Source organism: Corvus hawaiiensis, chromosome 4 (genome assembly GCF_020740725.1).
Source record: "Corvus hawaiiensis isolate bCorHaw1 chromosome 4, bCorHaw1.pri.cur, whole genome shotgun sequence".
NCBI classification, from domain to species: Eukaryota; Metazoa; Chordata; class Aves; order Passeriformes; family Corvidae; genus Corvus; species Corvus hawaiiensis.
This window is the reverse complement of record NC_063216.1, coordinates 71,854,421-71,872,679: the sequence shown is the minus strand read 5'-3', so window position 1 is coordinate 71,872,679 and position 18,259 is coordinate 71,854,421. Positions and strand designations below refer to the sequence as shown.

General features: G+C 41.6%; 2 protein-coding genes across 2 annotated transcripts in view; both read left to right on the top strand.

Moving 5' to 3' along the window:
- SEMA3D (semaphorin 3D) overlaps positions 1-18,259 on the top strand; it is a 130,989-nt gene that overhangs the window by 32,827 nt on the left and 79,903 nt on the right. Inside the window, exon 2 of the mRNA XM_048301099.1 lies at positions 8,395-8,585. Within this exon, the coding sequence (XP_048157056.1) occupies positions 8,471-8,585 (115 nt within the window). The 5' untranslated portion in view covers positions 8,395-8,470. The remainder of the gene's footprint in view (positions 1-8,394; positions 8,586-18,259) is intronic.
- LOC125324778 lies at positions 15,300-18,258 on the top strand. Its single transcript, XM_048301098.1, has one exon. The coding sequence runs from the start codon at positions 15,544-15,546 to the stop codon at positions 18,073-18,075; it is 2,532 nt and encodes an 843-aa protein (XP_048157055.1). The 5' UTR covers positions 15,300-15,543; the 3' UTR covers positions 18,076-18,258.

The window sequence follows — 18,259 nt, the reverse complement described above, 5'->3', positions numbered from 1 at the left end:
TCCAAATTTAAATGAAATCAAATGTTTAAAAAAACTAGGAAGGAAGCAAATGTGTTCAGCCCAACAATAAAATAACTGGGTTAATGGGCCAACACAGATCACTGCACTGCAGTGTACACGTTCGTATGTGTATCATTTTACATTCTGGCTGCACAAAATGTTGATCCAAAATTAGTTGGACAATGGATTAAAAAAACCCTCCTCCAAAAGAGTTCAAGCATATAGTCATGAATTATTAAATCAATTTGTTGGAAGTGTAAATTAAAATCCTTCTGGCATGTCTTTCCCTATAGCGTGGTTTATGTATTAAACCCTGAAGACTGTGCTGTACAGAGTTCACTGACAGTGCATCAAATAATGAGGCCATACATTGATGAAAGGAATTTTAGGAAAATATGCCATTGGATATATAGCAAACATATTTGATCAAAGCCCAGCTGCCATATGAAGTACACATTTTTTAACCATTGCTAAACTGTGTTAGCCTGAATTCTTTTGAAAACTATTATTTGACTTTTACACAGCTGACAATAAACTAAGTAGTACTGGCAGTTAAGGAAACATCCTATCAGGATTTGAAAAACAGAAATAATCCAAAAAAAAGTTTAATTATATTAAGATGCCTACTACAACATGCAGTTGCCTCTACTTAACATTTGTAACATTCTGTTTTTCTCTGAGAGTGTCATAGACTTTAGATACAGCTGGGGAATCTGAGAGTGCCTGCAAGCATTTAAAAAAAATTACAAACTATTTGGCAAGACATTAACGCTTACATCAGATAATCTAGCTACAAATTTTAGCACAGTAAAGCATTGGCTGTGAAATGAAATGAACATTATAAATATTTCTGTAAATGTAAATATTTGTTCCTTTATTTCTTTCTGCTTTGGGGAGGGTTTGTTTTGGGGTTGTTTTGGTTGAGTTTTTGGTTTAGAAGGGTCTTCTGGGTTGTGACTGTGTGCATGGTCTGCAGGTTCAGCCTGCACACAGAGTTGGCTGGCTGGTGGTGCCTCAGATGCGTGTATGGCTGAAATGTGTAATATATTGTTGTATAGTGTACAATTAATGGAGCCATCCAGCACTAGGAGCTGGCTGAGATCTGGATGGCTTGGATCAAGGACAGAAGAGCCCCAACTACTTGCATCTGCAGATGTATCCGTGCAGACACCTTGCTGGCTGTACCCTTTCACTGTTACCCACCTTGGTGCTGTATCGTGCAGAGCAGTAAGTCTGGATTTGATATATGACAGATTTCACCAGAGTGCTACACTACCTTCTCATCAAGCTGGGTTTTTCATAAACGTACAAAAGGCATGGTAGGGCAAGTTCAAGTAACTAATATGTAAAATACCCCGTTGCCACTAGTTACTGGTAACCCCCAAAAATATCAGCTAATTCAGACTTCTGGTCCCTGCTAGAGGACTCGTGCTCCACTTATGCGTATGTTGGAAGGTCTCCTACGACAGGAAATAGAACAGTTTTTCCATAGCAAAACACTGGCAAGAATTCCTGGAGGTGAAAAAGAGACTAATCCTTCCTTTGTGTTGGCCATTGTAGGTTTATGTTTCTTCCAGCAGAAGAATGGTGGTTGCAGGGTCAGTGGTTTAGCTGGCTTGACAGTGCTGCCTGGGGTTAATTCAGGCTGTGGCAGGACAAATGCAGTCTGCTAGGGTTTAAATGCTCAGGAAAATCTCCCCAAAATGAGCATTTATTTTCTCTGATGGCCATCATGACAATTTTCTGGCTTTTCGGTATTTTCTCAAAAGCAGGCCAAGGCTGTTCCACAGGCTAAGCTTCCTGCAAGTGTTCTCTCCCTGTCTCCTTCACTCAGAGCTGAGCCAAACCACCCCAAGTGCTGCAGGTGGTGACAGACATTTCAGAGGAAAATTCTCTGTCTCTCTTTGAAACCCTTCAGACGTCACAGTACTTGGCAGAAAGTGGTTTCCATCTAGTCTACCTTTTCATTAATGTCTCTAGGAATTTTCATGCTACTGCCTTTTTCTTTTCTTGGATACCAAAGTTACAAAATTCATCTTAGAATTGCTTTTCATAGCTCTAGTGGTTTTTCTGGTCTTCTGGGGAAACATGCTGTATTTAAAATAATGTAACACTGAGGTTTGGCTTAGGGCTCCTTTTGATTCTTATGTGTTGCTAAATCGTGCCTTACACTGCTTTCTTCTTTGGCTTCTGTTTGGGTTTATAAAGAGCCTATGGAAAGCTGTTATTATGGACGTAATACCTGAAGTCATAGTTCCTTCCTCAAAAGAAAACAAGAAAAAACAAGAGGAAAAAGAATCTGTAAGAGATGCATATGCATCTAACTTTAGAGTGAAAGGCATGTTGATATTTCTGTGCAAAGAACCCGGCTGCACATCTGACTGGTGGGACATTTTATTTATGTGCCTACCTCCTCTTGGCAGTATCATTATTACATTATCAGATGACAAGTTGCTTTCCATCCCATCCTTTTTCTTGAACAACAGATACTGTGTTTGAGAAACAGTCTATAGAATGTAAAAAACCCATGAGTAGGATTTTTTTTTTTTTTTGAGGAGACGCAATATACAAATAATTAGGGTTAGAGAATAGCATTTGTTTTATCCTCGGTCTTGGATTTATGTTATATGTCCAAAAGATTTAATGCCACAGATAAAATTTCTCAGAATCACCATTTGTAATGATACATAACATGTCTGTGTGCATGTCTGTCTATCTGCCACTTTCTGAAAAGATTGCTTCTGTGTCTGTGTGAAATCTTTGGGTGTAATCCTGACCTCACTGACATAGACCTGAAAAATATCCTGGTATCTTCTGAGGATGAAGTGCTCATTTCCTATGTGTATAATTTTAGGTGCCTGACAGTAAATTTCATGGTCAGATAAGCTCTTCAGAGCAGTGTGACACAGATCACTCTGTAAAGATTACCCATTTCTACCAGTGTTTATCTCCAAATAGACTACATGCCTGTTAGAAATGCTTCCACCAGTACATTCCCTTCAGAAAGATGCAGAAAAGTATGAAAAAGTAAACAAAATAAGAGTTCCTTCCTTCTACTTCTCTCAAGTTTCACTTCCTTAGTCACCATTTTTACTTTAGTTTGAATTCATCTCAATGTACAAAAAATCCAGCATAATCCTTAAATGTATTTTCTCTGTCTGTTGGAGAGCTTTATTTATTATCAGATGGTTCTTTGCAATAAAAACAGATTTTTTCCTGTCTTTGTTCCCTCGGTTGCATCCTCATTGTCTCTCAGACCCTTCATTTTTCTTTGCTCTATTTGGTTCTTCTCAAGGGGGAATCAGAGCAGTGATTTTTCTTGCCAAGTTATTGGTGTTGAATGGATAGTGTATAAATCCTGTGAGAAGCTCAGTAAAAGTGAAAACTTTTAAAGTTTTGTAAAACTCATTGTAAGCTGGGTTATGCTTCTTATGAGTCTTTGCTAATCATTTGGGTATTTAACAATAGCGAAGACTGCTCTATGGCAAAACCTCATCTAAACCAGGTACACTAAACCCAGTGATATAAGCAAAAAAAAAAAAGAAAAAAAGATCACCTACTCTAGGCTCACATCATGTTTTTTGATTGTACCATTGTCTTTTTATTAATTAATTTTTCCTGGTGTTGGGAAGTGAGGCAATGCTGATCTGGGGTTTATGTAAAAAGCAGTATTTTTCTGACTCCTGAAAGAGAACATTTTCTGGACTATAAACAGCACAAACCCTACTTAATAAGTAGGAGAATAGTGATGAATAATACTGTTTACCAGTTCTTGGATGGAGTTAACTGAGATTTCACAATGAAGAGAAAAGCATCTTCTGCCAAATAATATATCAACAGACCATCTATCTAAGTGGTACAAGAACATAGTTTCATTGTGCTCTGGATGAATGTCATCTTTGTTATTGCAGAACTAAGTTAAGAATATTAAGTAAGTCTAAAGATGCAATTTTATTTTTAGTCTATTTGATTTTATAAGTTACTAATCTGAGTCATGTATGCTTATAGTTTTCTCTCTTATTAACAAAGACAATTCAATATCCAGTTCATGATTATAGTACAGTTTTGAACCACTCAACAGTCAACCATAGTAATTTTTCTTTTGGAATATCTATGATAATTTCAAGGTGAGGCATCTACATAATGCATTGGACACATATTTGTATATTTGTAGTTAAAGTAACATGCTTTAAATTTGTGTGCATATATATAAAGTACCTATACTTAATGAAGAGATCATAAAGAGATAGGGTACCTTTCAATAAATTTGAATTGTAGGTGGGGTAATTTTTGTTTCTTCTTGTAGGTGATTAGTTTTAAATCTTTTAAAGCAGTATGTTTGTCTGACAGGCCACTCATGCTATTTTATTGATGTCTAGAAGGGACATCTTTTGCTGGCTTCTGACTCCATAGACAAAATAAAACCTCAAGATCTCAAACAAGGATAGATGAGGAAAAGAAAGAAAAACTCTGGCATCAGTGATAGTAAATTAGATATTGAGGCTACATGGCCTAAGCAACTTACTCATTAAGTTTTTTAATGAATTTATAAGCTTATAATGACTAGGTTGCTCTAGATTTTCAGTTGTCACAATTTGCAACAGTGCTATTAGATTCACTAAAACTGAGCCGTAACTGTTTATTTGAATGTAAAATTCTGAATTTTAAAATGACCTTGGAAACCTAGTGTTGGAAACAGGTTTTAAATTATCCTCCAATTCCATAAAGGTTTTTATTTTACAGAACTAACCAAGAGTTACATGAATACAGTTAAAAAAGTGTGTGTTTGCAGATGGGTCACAGTCCTTTCAGCTCTGGACTTCATGACGCCAGGAGAAGTCGGAAACTACACAGTATTTGTGAATGCAAGATTTTGCATTTAGATAGGTTTGAGCTGAACGATCTGAAAAAGCTCCCATAAGCACAGAACTCCTTACTGTCTGTGTGTTTGAGAAGGCTGAAGAGCTCTGTTTATTGCCACAAAGGGCCTGGAATAAATTATGTTTAGTAAATTGGCTCCAGGTTTTCTTGTTTCAGACAGTAGCTTCAGAGCAATCTGTTTTATAGGCTCCACTAAATCTGACCAATTGCAGGGAGGTGACACCTCATTTCAGAGACGTGACATCACACATGTGCCAGTCAGGTCCAGCCCCTCTCTCTGTCAGGATGGCCGGGCACCAGCAGTTCAACTTTCTGTCTTTTGGCAGTTTAACCTACAGCCTGTTCCGAATTTATGGGCCCCGCAGGGAGGGCCTAGCAGGATGGAGCCAGGCTGCTCAGCCCCTCCTCAGCCTTGTGCCTCCCACCCCTACATGGGGCAAATAAAAGCTTCTTTATTCCACTGGAAATGCCCCTGTTTCAGCGAGGTGTATGCCTGGCTTCCTTCCCTGGTCGGTCTTGCAGGTGATAATTAACACAGTGCAGTGCTATTTCCTAGCTGAAGCCAAGGTCGGAAACCAGCTTTAGCCTCAGCATTTTTCATTTCAGACTCTTTTTCCTCATTTATTTTGGATCTGTTCATGGTGAGGAAGTTTTACAATGTGTTGGTCCTTAGCTGAAGTATCGAAGAACTGAACAAACCAGTAATTTTTCCTTCTCTGACCAAATTCTTCTTACTTTTGAGGGGAGGAAAGAATGGGGGAGTCAAATTTGAGTTTAGGTTTTATGTTTTATTTCTGCTCGTGGAACTGTTTGCTACTGAGCTGCGTGACCGTGGGTCTTTTCAGCACAGGACACTGATTGACATTGCATGTGTTACAGAGAGGAAGGGTATTTCCTGAAGATTAATGGCAAGTTAGTTGGCCTGAAGTTCATTAACCTGAGCTAGACTGTTGGAAGGACTCTGTGTGGAAGCTGGAATTGTATTAGAGGATCATCATAAACTAAAAATATATGTGACAATCTGGCCAGATTGCAATGAATCTAAAGACAGGACAGGGTTGGCTTGAGCTCACAGAGCAGCTGCCTCCAGTGTAAACTAACCGCCTTGTGAAAGCAAATGGTTTTTCACAGACATTATTCAAATAAAAGGGGAAAGGGAAAAAAAAACCCAACCAAAAAAAAAAAGGAAGGTTCCCCATTAGCAAAAAAAGCCTACATAAAAGAGTGAGGTTGTGAGCTATGGCCAAAGGCCTGAGTTTGGTGCTGATTCTCAATCAATTCAGCAAATGACAGTGCATTGATGCAACTGTTTTTTTAGTCAAATTTAGTCCTGATTCTTCACAGTTATTTGCCTCAAGAAAATGAGCCCCATATCCTTTGGTGAGTTCCCTGTTGGCTGAGGCCCAGACCTTCAGGCCATGACTTCTCAACATACTTGCAGTGAGACTGGCTCCCTCTTAATTGCTTCTTTTTGAAGTATGGTTTGTCACTATCATCCTGCTGAAGATGAACAGGGCTGGTGTCTCATCTTCATATATTCTTCCCCCTCCTCCCCTCTCCTTCTTTTCCCCTTTTTCACCTCTAAATAAATTTCTTAAAGGCGATTTAACCCTGGGATAGTCTAATCCACTTTAGTCCTTCGTGGTCCACCCTCAAATAGGTGTGTAGGCACAGAAGAAGTAAGGGTGTTCTCTTAGGATCTGATACTGTAATAAAGGGAAGAGAAAGCTGAAACAGGCATTTCATGTTTGTCTGTTTTCTCTCCATGTCATTTCATGAACATGTACTCACACTTGGCCAAGAGTAGTGCATTCAGACACTGAACATGAGTGTTGAAGAGGGGACTGAGAAGAAAGAAGCTTAGTGTTCTGCAATAGGAATTATGCTTTGGGGATTTTACAAATTGTTTCCCTCTTTTTCACCATCATGCTCTTCTTGCACACTTCCTTGTCTTTTGCTATTGAGCGAAAGTCTGGAGGCTCAGAAAGCCCAAGTTTCATCTGAGAAAGATTTCCTGTGTCAGAACTAAAGGGATTCTGTTTCCATCCTTTCATGCCAGGAAGGATGAACTGCCTGTATCAGGAGGTGCTGAATTGGTTCTGGGTGCTGCTGTAGCTCACAGAATTGCAAGACCCAGTGCTGCAGGAGTTCAAATAACAGACCAGTGGAAAGGCTCAGGGGCCACAAGCTGTGCTGCATCTCTCATGGACTTGCAAGGAACCTCTCCTTTGGTGTCTGTGCAAGTACTGGCTGATGCGGGCACTAGGATTGCTCTTTTAATCAAGCAGCTCCAGTACCTTTCAGAAAAGAATTTTCATGGCACATCATGAGCCATTAATCTCTCGACTAATCATAACATTTCCTTACTCCTTGGTTTTACAGCATTACTCAAACACTGACATTTGTCATTTCACCAGCCATCTCCCTTGACCTCTAGCATCAGGCACTTGGAGGGGGAAGGATCTAGTCTCACAAATATTTTCATACTCTGATCTCTGTGATTTATTAACCATGAAGTTTTGCCTTCAGAACTCAAGATGCCATTTCAAATAATTTCATGTGCAAAAGTCGAGTTATTGGGCAAAAGGGATCCTTGATAGCTGGGTACAAAGGACAGCAGGACTGCTGTTGCTGTTTTTTTTTTCAACTACTGTGCTTGCTGTGTGACCTTGAGGAAATAGGTTCATTGCAGCTTTATGGTTCCGTTTTTGCATAGAGAAAATAAGGGCAGTGATAATTGCTTTCATTTGTAAAACACTTTAAGATTTATGGAATATGAATGATTCTTACTAAGTGAAAAGTGTTGCAAAGCTGGCTTAGTTGCACACTGTGCTAACAAAATCCCATATCAGCCTATTGACCCCAGCCTGAAACACTCATTAAAAGTTTATAGGACATTTTGGTGGATGAGTTGAGGCAGTTATTCTGCTGGAAATATCATACTGAAAGCACTTTTAAATCCATCATCTGCTTTGACTTTTTTTCTCTATTAAAACTAAACACAACTGCTTGCTCTATCCAGTTTTCTTAGTTTATTTATGAAAAGTTTTTGATGGGTATGTACTCACTGTTAACTCAGCTTGTACCCCCATGGCATCTGAGACATTACAATTCATTCTAGTCATAGCATAAACATACAATAGCTGTTGTACTGAGACAAAAAGAGTTATAAAACATTAAGATATCCGGTGGACTGGTATTAACTATCAAGTTGCATGGTCACTTTTGAATGGCAAATGTTCTTTTTATGGATACTGCATTAATTTAATTTGTTAGCTTAAACTTTAGCTAGGCTAGACACTGGTGTTTGAAAAGTTTACATATTTTTCCAATGTCAAAATGTGTAAATTTAGTATTAAAGAAACAAAACATATTTACTTGTACTAGAGGAAAAAATACTTTTGTAGCAAAGAAGTTAACTGAGGTGCTCTTTAAAGATAGGTCTGGCTTGCTTACAGAATTGTTACTTACGCAGTAAAGCAGATCTACAGATGTTTTCTTTTTTTCTTCCAGATAAAACTTGGATTGTTTGAAAAGTGGGGAGATATTTCACCATAGTACAAAAGAAGATACAGAAGAGGAGAGCAGAATGAGAGCTTTGCAAGTGCCACATGCCTGCAGCCTGCTGTCTTTAGTGATGCTGTTCCTTCCAGTCACTGGAACGTCAAAACAAAATATCCCAAGACTGAAGCTTTCCTATAAAGGTAAACTTTTCAGTAGTTTTTCTGATGCTGCCACTTTCGTTTCGATGTGATACTGCCAGCAGTTCTTTTTGTATTACTAACCAGGAAATACATAATAGAAGCCTTAAAGATGGATGAATTCTGCCTCAGGGCAGTATTAAAATCTGGGTTTTTTGTTGTGTCGGGGCACATGTTTCTGAAGTATAACTGTCTTTTAAAAGTATTATTTCTGTTTGCTCCAAGAGGATGTTAACAGACTATACATAACTTAGAGGGGAGTGGTACTTGAAACACTCTGAGGTGCATTGGAGACATTCCTATGTGGCTGGTGGGGATGATGTGAGACATGGAGGACATTCACACCTTCCTACAGCATCAGAGAAAGTTGAGAGAGCTGACTCAAGTGTTTCAAGGGGACTGACATTTATTTTTGTAATAATTCTTTTTCTATCACTAAGTGGGTATGTTAAACTCTTCATATGTGGTTTTCTTTCTCCTCGCCTCTTTGGATCACAAAAGCGTGGTTCTCTGCAGAATTTCTTAGTCTTGTGTGTAGTTCTTGTTAAGAATGGTACCATCTGAGGGATTTCAACACAGACATATTTATGTATTAATGGATAGTTTTTTAAAGAAGGTAGATTTCTTTTTGCTTTGAATGTACAGTACACCTCCACAGGCACAGAGATGTGTCACTGATACTTTCTTCTTTAGTGAAAACAAATGCTCTCCAGTTAGTTATGTTTCAGCTGTGTCAGCACCTTGCCCTTATGGGAGCTATTTCTGCTCTGTTTTTCAAACTTATGTCTTCCTATGCATTGCAGAGTTACACTCAGGATGGTGTGATGGGACAGGCTGTAAAGCCTTCATCGGGGCTTATGATATGTTTATCATGAGTTTAACACCCGGAGAAATTTATTGAGTAAGCAGAATGACATGCTATTTATTTACAAGCTTCTCTTTTGCTAGATTTGCATGTCACTGTGCATGCTATTCCACTGTGTATATAAATGTGTTTGGATGTGTTTGTGTGAGAGAGACAGAGGAAGCAAGATCAAGGGATCTTGACAACATTTTTATAAATTCAGGAAACAGTTGCACTCACTGAAGCCAATGAATACAGAAACTGAAAGACCTGACATGAGTTATGAAAGTTAGCAGTAAAACCCTCCTAACATACAGCCGGCCTTCTCACAGCTAGGCCTTTTGAGATAATTCCCAAAAGCAGCATATACCATATGGCGATGGCATTTATTGTGGATTTGACACTCACGATTAGTGAATGCCTCTCAACTTCAAAAGCAGATAGCCTTTGGCAAAATCCTGATGGATGCCTTTGGCAGGTAAAGAGGGGGAGAAAGAAAAATTATTGAGGTCAACACAGGGGAAAAAAAAATGGCTGAAATCTTAGTTTAAAATAGTGGCAGAGACCTGCTGGGAACAGTTGGGAAAATGCCTGAGCTCGTTTAAAAAGACAATGAGCAGATGATTGATATTTAGGCCCTGACCCAAACTTTTATTAGCAACTTTATAAACCTTTCAGTTTGGCTTGAGGGATACCGTTTCCTGTCCAAACTTATTCACCTATATCCCTGTAGGGGGGGAAAATCAACAACAGATACAGATGCAAAATAGCACATAAATCTTAGTTTTGAGAGCTGTGATGGAACTGAAAAGTCAGAAGAAAGAGAATTACCAGAATTTATTGTGCCTTGTCTTACTTTCTTGGGGGGTTGGAAGGTGTGTATTTTTCCACATGGAACAAGAAAAAATTTAATGCTGTTTTTTCACACTTCTGTATTGTAAATGATTCCAGTATGGCTTATCATAATTAAACTATATTTTGTGTGTTGACAACAGAATATCAGATGCACTGAATATTTAATATAGTTTTGAGAATTAAGTCTACCTTCCTCCCCCCAAATCTTTCAGACAAAACAATTCCAAGGTTTCTGAGAGTAAGATGTAGGAGAAATGAACTGTTTTGCCAGTTCTCATAAAATTGTTAGTCATGTCACTGACAAGTCCTGGCATCTCTGTTCTTTGGAATTAATACTTGAACTATCATGAAGAGGAGAATACAGGGCTCTTTTCCTTCTTTATGGAAAACAGATGAGAACTGGCCACATCAGGCAGTTCCAAAACCTGGTCACATGTGTCTTTGAAGGGAAGGTTTCATCTCCTTTCAGGTGCAATGTGTTTATGGCATAGCTCCATCTTCCCAGAAGAGCTGAGCATTTGCTGGGGCAGGAGAGCTGGAAGTAAGCAGGACTTTGCTCTGCAGTTACTGAATTTTCCAGTTGCATCAATCAGTGGTGGATGGAGGAAGAGGGAGAGGGTAGGGTGGCTGAAGATGTGTCTATTAACTGCAGGAGTGCTTCAGTGAACCACAGCATGTCAAAGCTCCTTTGTGTTCAAACAGCAATTAAAATTTTAGACCTTCTCTGAATGGCAGTTATAGGTTTCCTTCTTCTCAAGGTTGTCATCTTAACGAATGGGGAATCTGTGCAGGAAATGTTAAGATATTCCAGTGAGTGATGTTGGGATCAATGTAAAGTCATACAATGGATTTCCTTTGTTTGTCCCAGTCTAAAGATGTGTTCTAAAAAATTGTGCATGTATAAAACTAAAACTACACACAAATCAATTAAAATATGTTGTAATACAGAATCAAAGTCATATATTCTCCACCTGTGTTAATCGAATACACTATGATCTTCAATCACATATCTCATCCTTTCACATTTTCCCTGATCCATTAGTTGAAAAATTCTCTTATTCACTCAGACTTAACATTTAGATACTTGTTCATGTCATTACTATCCCAGAAATTGTCACTCCTCTTGTGATGTTTTTAGGGTGCTCTCACTGCATATACTTTACTTAATCTGTGTATCTTAGATACTTCTACAAGATTGAGGTGCTTTTACTATTATAGCTTTAATATTAGGAGAAGGTAACAAACTGTCTTCTAATAGAAGATTATGATCTTAAGAAAACCAGGGGATGATTTTGAGTAATATTCCATATTTTGACTCTCTTTGTCTAGTACTGCTTTCAGTCTAAGACTGACAGTTTGTATTTGTCACTCATTTTCATATAGCTGGAGATAACCTGTGACCTTCATCCAAACTGCAGAACTCCACAAGCGCACAAGTGATATTCAGCTTCCCTAAGCAGCACATCCTTGTTGTCTGCTGCCTCATTTAACATCCTCATTCCAACCTCTAGAGCAGATGCAGAAGGTTTTCATATACCAGTCTAATTCATTAATGTCATTTTCAGGACAGCATCAGTTCTGTTACTAAAGAATGGAAGGCTCTGTGTCCTAATTCATGTACTTTTAATTCATACAGTGTAGACAGTCTTGTTTCTGTTTTATCTTCTGAGTAATAATTTTTCCTAATTCATTGGGAGGTCCTTCCATAAATATCGTGTGTGTGTCTTTTTAGATTTTACTTCATAGGGAGAAGTAAAGAATAGCCAGACCAGAAGGTTGATTGCCTTCTGAGAAAAAGAAGAAAAAAAATCAAATTTTTCTCAATTTGTGGCTATCCTAAACTTTTCCTGCAGAAAGAGAGAATCCTAATTGCAAATTTAACCCTATTGATTTGATTTACTTTGCTGCTTTTCATGGACATTTTAGTAAGTGTAGTCTGTGTTCTCAGTGAATGCATTTATATTACAAAAGTGTGCACCCTAGTTTCTTGGCTGGGGGGCATGCCCCAGCCCAGATTTGGACATTGTCACCAGTGACATCCACAAACATATATCATTCCCGTGTGGGAATGTGGCCATTCCCCAGAGCAAACCATGCTTGCTGTGACAGCGGTGACTTGGTCAGAGTACCAGGAATCCTGCATTGTGACACAGTACAGAGGAATAAGCATGACTGAAGGCAACGTTTGACTTTTAAAGCAGGATTTACTTAGCACTGTTAAAAACGACTATGGTAGTAATTTAAATCTAATAAAAGCATTATTCTCAGCTGATTTGTTTTTCTCCATATAGAATGAATTAAGATGTAGTCTCACTCTCACTGAAGTCATGGCAAGAGTTTTTCCACTGAAGTAAATTGAAGCAAGATCAAATTCACACTCCTCACTTTTTTCATCTTACCTAAGTAAACTAAAGACAGGCAGTTCTTTCTCCTCTGCTGAAGGATGACAGTGCTAAATCAACAGCTCCACATGGAAATTAGCCATGTTCAAGGATTGTTTAGTTTCACACAGTGTTTTGCACACAGGATTTTCTTCCCCCTAAGAGTGATCCATTCTTAAAACATGGTGAAAAAGCAAACAGAGAACATTTTGGTGCAGGAATTCTTTTGAAAATTTGACTGGGTGAGTACATTTCCTTAATGTTCAAAAACTATCCTTTGAACATGCTATTTTACAGTGTCAAGCATTCTGTTCTCTATATTGTTTTTGCTTTAAACCTGTTTCATTTTATAACTGATGAGATGCTTAACTGTTGCATCAGAGCAGTTAGTTTGTTCAGTTTCAGTACAGCTGGCTTATTTCCATGTCATGCATCATTTAATTATACATATAAAACATAGTTAAAATTGTACAGCTCCATGAGCCTCACTTAAACTGTCTGTGACACTGCAGTAATCCCAGTACCCTGACGGGGTGTTGCACAGCTATGAATGGTTGGAATGTGGTAAACTGGTGATGTGTAAGAGAGCCTAGAAATGAGCTTGCATTTTGCAGCTGTGCTTGCTCTACTGGAAGAGGAAGTAAAACCAGAAAAAAACTGCTCTTGTGGCAATATCAGCATCTGTAAATATGAATGCTTAATGAAAATCGAGGAGAATGTGCTGAGTGAGGAAGTGGTGCTTTTCCCTTGTTTGTCGTTTTAATTAATTTTTGGTGGTTTGTTATTTCTCAGAAAAATCTATCTCAGATTCCTCTGTGGAAAAACATGAAGTGTTTATGTGAGAGTGAAGATCCTAGTATTGGATGATTGTCTAGATATGCAAAAGACTTTGCCTGTTTTGTCTCAAAAATGCTTTCTGGAGGCAGTGATCATTGAGCCTTAAAATGTACTCTAGCTTGAAGATGGATGGGCACTGCTGTCCATGTGTATATGCTGTCGACTGAGTATAAACTTGAAGGCATTTATTACATCTTAGTAATGGGAAAAGCAGCAAATTTCTTACAGACATTTTTTTCCTTTTTTAAGCTAGTGAACTTGAAGGTCAGATTCAAGTATATGTTGCATTTTCTGTCATATAATTATCATATATATAATGTCCTGAAGAGCAGCCTCCAGTCAGTGACATCAACAGTTTACATAGCAGTTGAACTAAGAATAACCTTGGAGAACTGACCCATGTCAACCTCTTATGAGTGTAAACTGTACTTCAGAACAGTTTCTGTTTTTTCATGATCACAGAAGGGCCTCGATTGGATAAAAGAAGAATTGTGTTCAAAAAATACAAAACTATTCTGCTGAATGTTCACTTTACTATATCTCAGAAGATGAGAGGAAACAAAACTGAAAGAGTAATACTTAACAAAGGATTTTTGCTCCCTTATAAAAAGAAGGATGGGACAACATCAAAAACAGCTTCCCTAGAAGAATGCAGGGAAGATACATGATAAGTGGCATCAGCTTGGAAGAGGGATCAAAACTCTTTCTTTGATTACTTTTACTAATGACATCTGTTTAAGCAAATCCAATTCAGAGCAGTTTCAGAAATCCCAAACTTGTTCTCTTTCTGAGCACTATTTGGAGGGCATGATCTGCCTGACGTCAGTGTCTGTCTAGCAGTGGACATCTGTGGTCACTATGCAGGTGCTCGATTCACATCCTGTTTCCTTTTCCTCCCTCCCCGTTTATGCAGTTCCATTTATAGGTGAGTTCCCCAAAGAAGAGCTGAGGAACATAGGGGATGACTCTTCCGTACTCACAGTCCTTTGGAGATAAATACACAGAGATAGCAGAAAGAGTAAGAATTTCCTTTAATAAACCAGCGCAATATCAGACAAGTCAGAGAGACTGGTTAACTCTGTTTAAGGCAGACAATTTTGAAGATGGTGGGAGTGACAGATGTACATCTTTGCTACAAATTTGAAAAAGGAGACATTCTACTTTCTGAACAAAATCCTGGCTATCCAGGAATTTTGCACTGTGTTGAACCATAGAGTTTTAAGAGCTGAGAGGTTGTTGAAGACACCAAAATTTTGTAATTAACTTACTGGGCCTCTTTAGGAGGGTGTTACGTCTTCCTGTGCATCATTCAAGAAGCCTGGATTTCTTTCAGAAAGATTTCTCACTAAATCTGTAACAAAACATTAGCCTATATGACATCCTGCCCCAAAAGTAATAAATATAAATATTATTAATAAAAAATGACCCCCTCCAAGATTAAATAAAAGCTTACACCTATATACCAAGAGCATCCATGGATCTTGTCACACAAATTTATATTTGGCAAGGGTTTGTGTGGGAGGGCGCTTGTGCCTGCTTTGTACAGGGAAGCTCTAGGGTTCATGACTGATGGGTCTGCACTTTGTGTCTCTTGAGGCTCTGGGTGCCCAGGGCCATGATGAGTTCCCGGGCTGGGGATGGCGGGTGGGGCTGGCCTGTGATGCGCTCTGGGGCCTGTGACAGCACAGGGGCCGTGTCACAATGGGGGCAGCTATAAAAGGCCCCATTGGTTGACGCTGCCCCCAGTAGAGCCTGGGCAAGCGGTGAGTGCACACAGGCGGTGGGGAGGCAGGGCTGGGGGAGGGCTGGGGCAGAAGCGCTGGCAGCCGGGGCGTGTGTTCTGTCCCTGCATCCAGGGCCCAGCCCCTGGCGGGAGCGCCTTGCTCAGGCTCGGTGCTTGCTGGGGCAGCGGTGCAGGCCTTGCCTCCTGCCAGCTGCCGGGGGCCCTCTCCTTCCTGCTGCCACATCCCCGTGGCTCCTGCCCCGCACTGGCTGCCTCCATTCCGCCCCTACTGAACCCCTTCTGTGTGTCCTCTTGCAGACCATGGCTTTATTGTCATTGCTCTTCGTGCTCGTGCAAAGCCTGATCCAGTACCCCCAGCCAGCTGGGGATGGGCTGGATGAGGCCACGCACCGGCGAATGCAGGAGCGTGAGGAGCTGCTCGACCGCGAGATGGCTCGGCTGCTGCAGGAGCTGGAGCAAGGGCCCCCGGAGCAGCAGGACGAGGGCTGGGGAGCCCTGCTCTTTGGTGCCCTGCAGCAGTGGCCATTCTGGGCTCTTGCTGGACTCCTGCTCCTCTTGGGCCTGTGGTTTAGCCGCAGGAGAAGGAGCCCTGAAGCCAACAGCAGCGGCAAGGACCAGAGCTCCTGCAAGACCCTAGGAGATGAGAGAGGAAAAGAACAGCAAGAAGACACTATTGATTCAAAGGAAGATGGAGAAAACAATAATATGACTGTGGAGGCAGACGACAGCGGTAATGAAAATGAAGGAGAAGGCAGTCCTGTGGCTGCAAATGAAGGAGAGGAAGATGATGCCAGTGAAGGAAATGAAGATGTGAAGGTGAAGGAAGACCAAAATGTGAAGAATGAAGATGCCTGTGACTTAAAGAAAGATGAAGGATGGAGTGATGGGAATGTGCCAGGAGGCAACACTGCTGAAGGGAATGAAGAAGAACCTGGCAATGTTGCTCGAGATAAAGAAGGCCACGCTGACGCAAATGAAGGAGAAAACAAGGATGTGCAGGTGGAACAAGACCATGATGCTGAAAAGAAAGAAGGAGGAGATGGAAATGAAGAAAAAACCAATGATGCAAATACAAAGGCAGGCAACAATGATGATGTAGAAGAAGGTCAATACGAGGGAGATGGAAAGGGAGAAAACGCGGATCTGAAGGTGGAGGAAAGCAGTGATGCCAGTGAACAGAGAAGCAGTGATTGGACAGGACAGGAAGACAGCAGTGATGATGGGAATGCAGTAGACCATTGTGGTTTTGCTGCAACTGAGGAAGAAAAGAATGATGTTGGAAACGAAGAAGGCAATGATGGAGACAAAGATGAGAAAGGCAGTGCTGCCGATAGGAAGGGAGAAAAGAATGAAGATGGAAATGGAGAGGAGCACGGCAATGTTGCTTCAACTGAAGAAGGTGCTGATAAAGCAAGTGAAGGAGACAGCAGCAATATGAAGGTGAAGGAAGACAGGCATTCCAGTGAACACAGAACCAGTGATCGGAATGGGAAGGATGAAGAACACAGGGATGCGAATGTGAAAGGCGAGAAGAATGAAGATGGAAAAGAAGAAGAAAGTGGAAATGTGGCTGCCAGTGAAAAAGAAGGCAGTAGTGCTGGCAAGGACAAAGGCAGCCGTGGTGGAATTGAAGAGGAAGAAGACGCCCGTGACGTTGGGAATAAGCGAGGGATCCTTTTAGTGGATCGCGTACAGTGTCCTGTCGAGGACGTGGAGAGAGGTCGCTCAGTGGCAGCTGAGCTGATGGAGAGCTTCACGCGTGTCTTTATTGACAGCGTGAGCAATAGTTTCTACCCGGTGCCTCAAGAAGCCATCGGGGTGGGCAGTGCCTTTGAGGGTTGGAGTCCCCGTGAGCAGGACGTGGTGTACCACGTGCTGGTCCCACTGAATCCCCCGCCGGGACACGCCTTCCGCCTGGAGCTGAACAGTGCAGGGCAGATGGCAGCAAGGACCTTCTGCGTCCGTGTGGAGCTGGTGTGCACGTGCGAGAGGGAGCAGCTGGGCGAGAAGCTGTTGTGCTTCCTGCACCACTCGCAGGAGGAGCTGCGGCGGAAGCAGAAGCCCAGCCTCCTAGAGACACTCTGCACCGGCTCCTACCTGGACGTGGAAAAAACCTCCCACTGGTTCTACCAGCTGGTGAGATGCTCGTGGCTGCATTTGCCTCAGTCGTACTCATGGCACTTGGTGTTTCAGCCCTGCAGCCGGTCCTGCCAATTCCGGCTGAGCAAAGGCAAGAAGAGCCTGATGGTGGAGATGCTGTTTGGGGTGCGCCACGGGGACTCCGACATCTTTGTGGTCAGCCAGCCCACAGAGGCCCAGAAAGGCGGCTCCAGCATCTTTGTGAGCAGCCAGCCCGCCGAGGCCGACTCCATCGCAAGCACAGCGTGGCCTGAGACGTACGCTGTGGCAGAGGCAAAATTCTTCCAGCACATCGCCAGGCAGGTGCCGTGTGAGAGCTTGCACCTGAAATGCCTGCAGCTCTTCACCTGCATCCTGAGGGGCACAGGTTTTTCCAGCTCGACCTGGAAGACTGTGGTCATGCACGTGCTGACCACCGTACCGCTGTGCCAGTGGCGCAGGAGGGAATTTGCGCGGCGGCTGTGGGACATCATGGCATACCTGCACCGCTGCCTGCAGTTGAAACGCCTGGAGCACTTTGTCCTGGGCAACCAGAGCCTTCCTGCAGAGATCAGCTTGCCGCCGGCAATGCGAACGGTCGAGCCGCTCAACCTCTTTGAGCACCTGGCCCGAGATCCGGCCGCCCACGCAGAGGCGATGAGAGCTTACGGTCAGCTGCGATTCCGCCTCTGGATGCTGCTCTCCACCCACTGAGAGGAATTCCCTGCACAGAGCTGTGCTGGGGGGGGCTCACACCCGATGGCAGCCACGTGAGCACTGCATAATTCTTGCTTTTTTCACTGGCAATCCTGAAGCTTCTTTCCTGCTCCCGTGGATGGAAGATGCTGCGGCACACGGATTCACTGTGCAGACACACATCTCTGCATTGCCTTGCCCT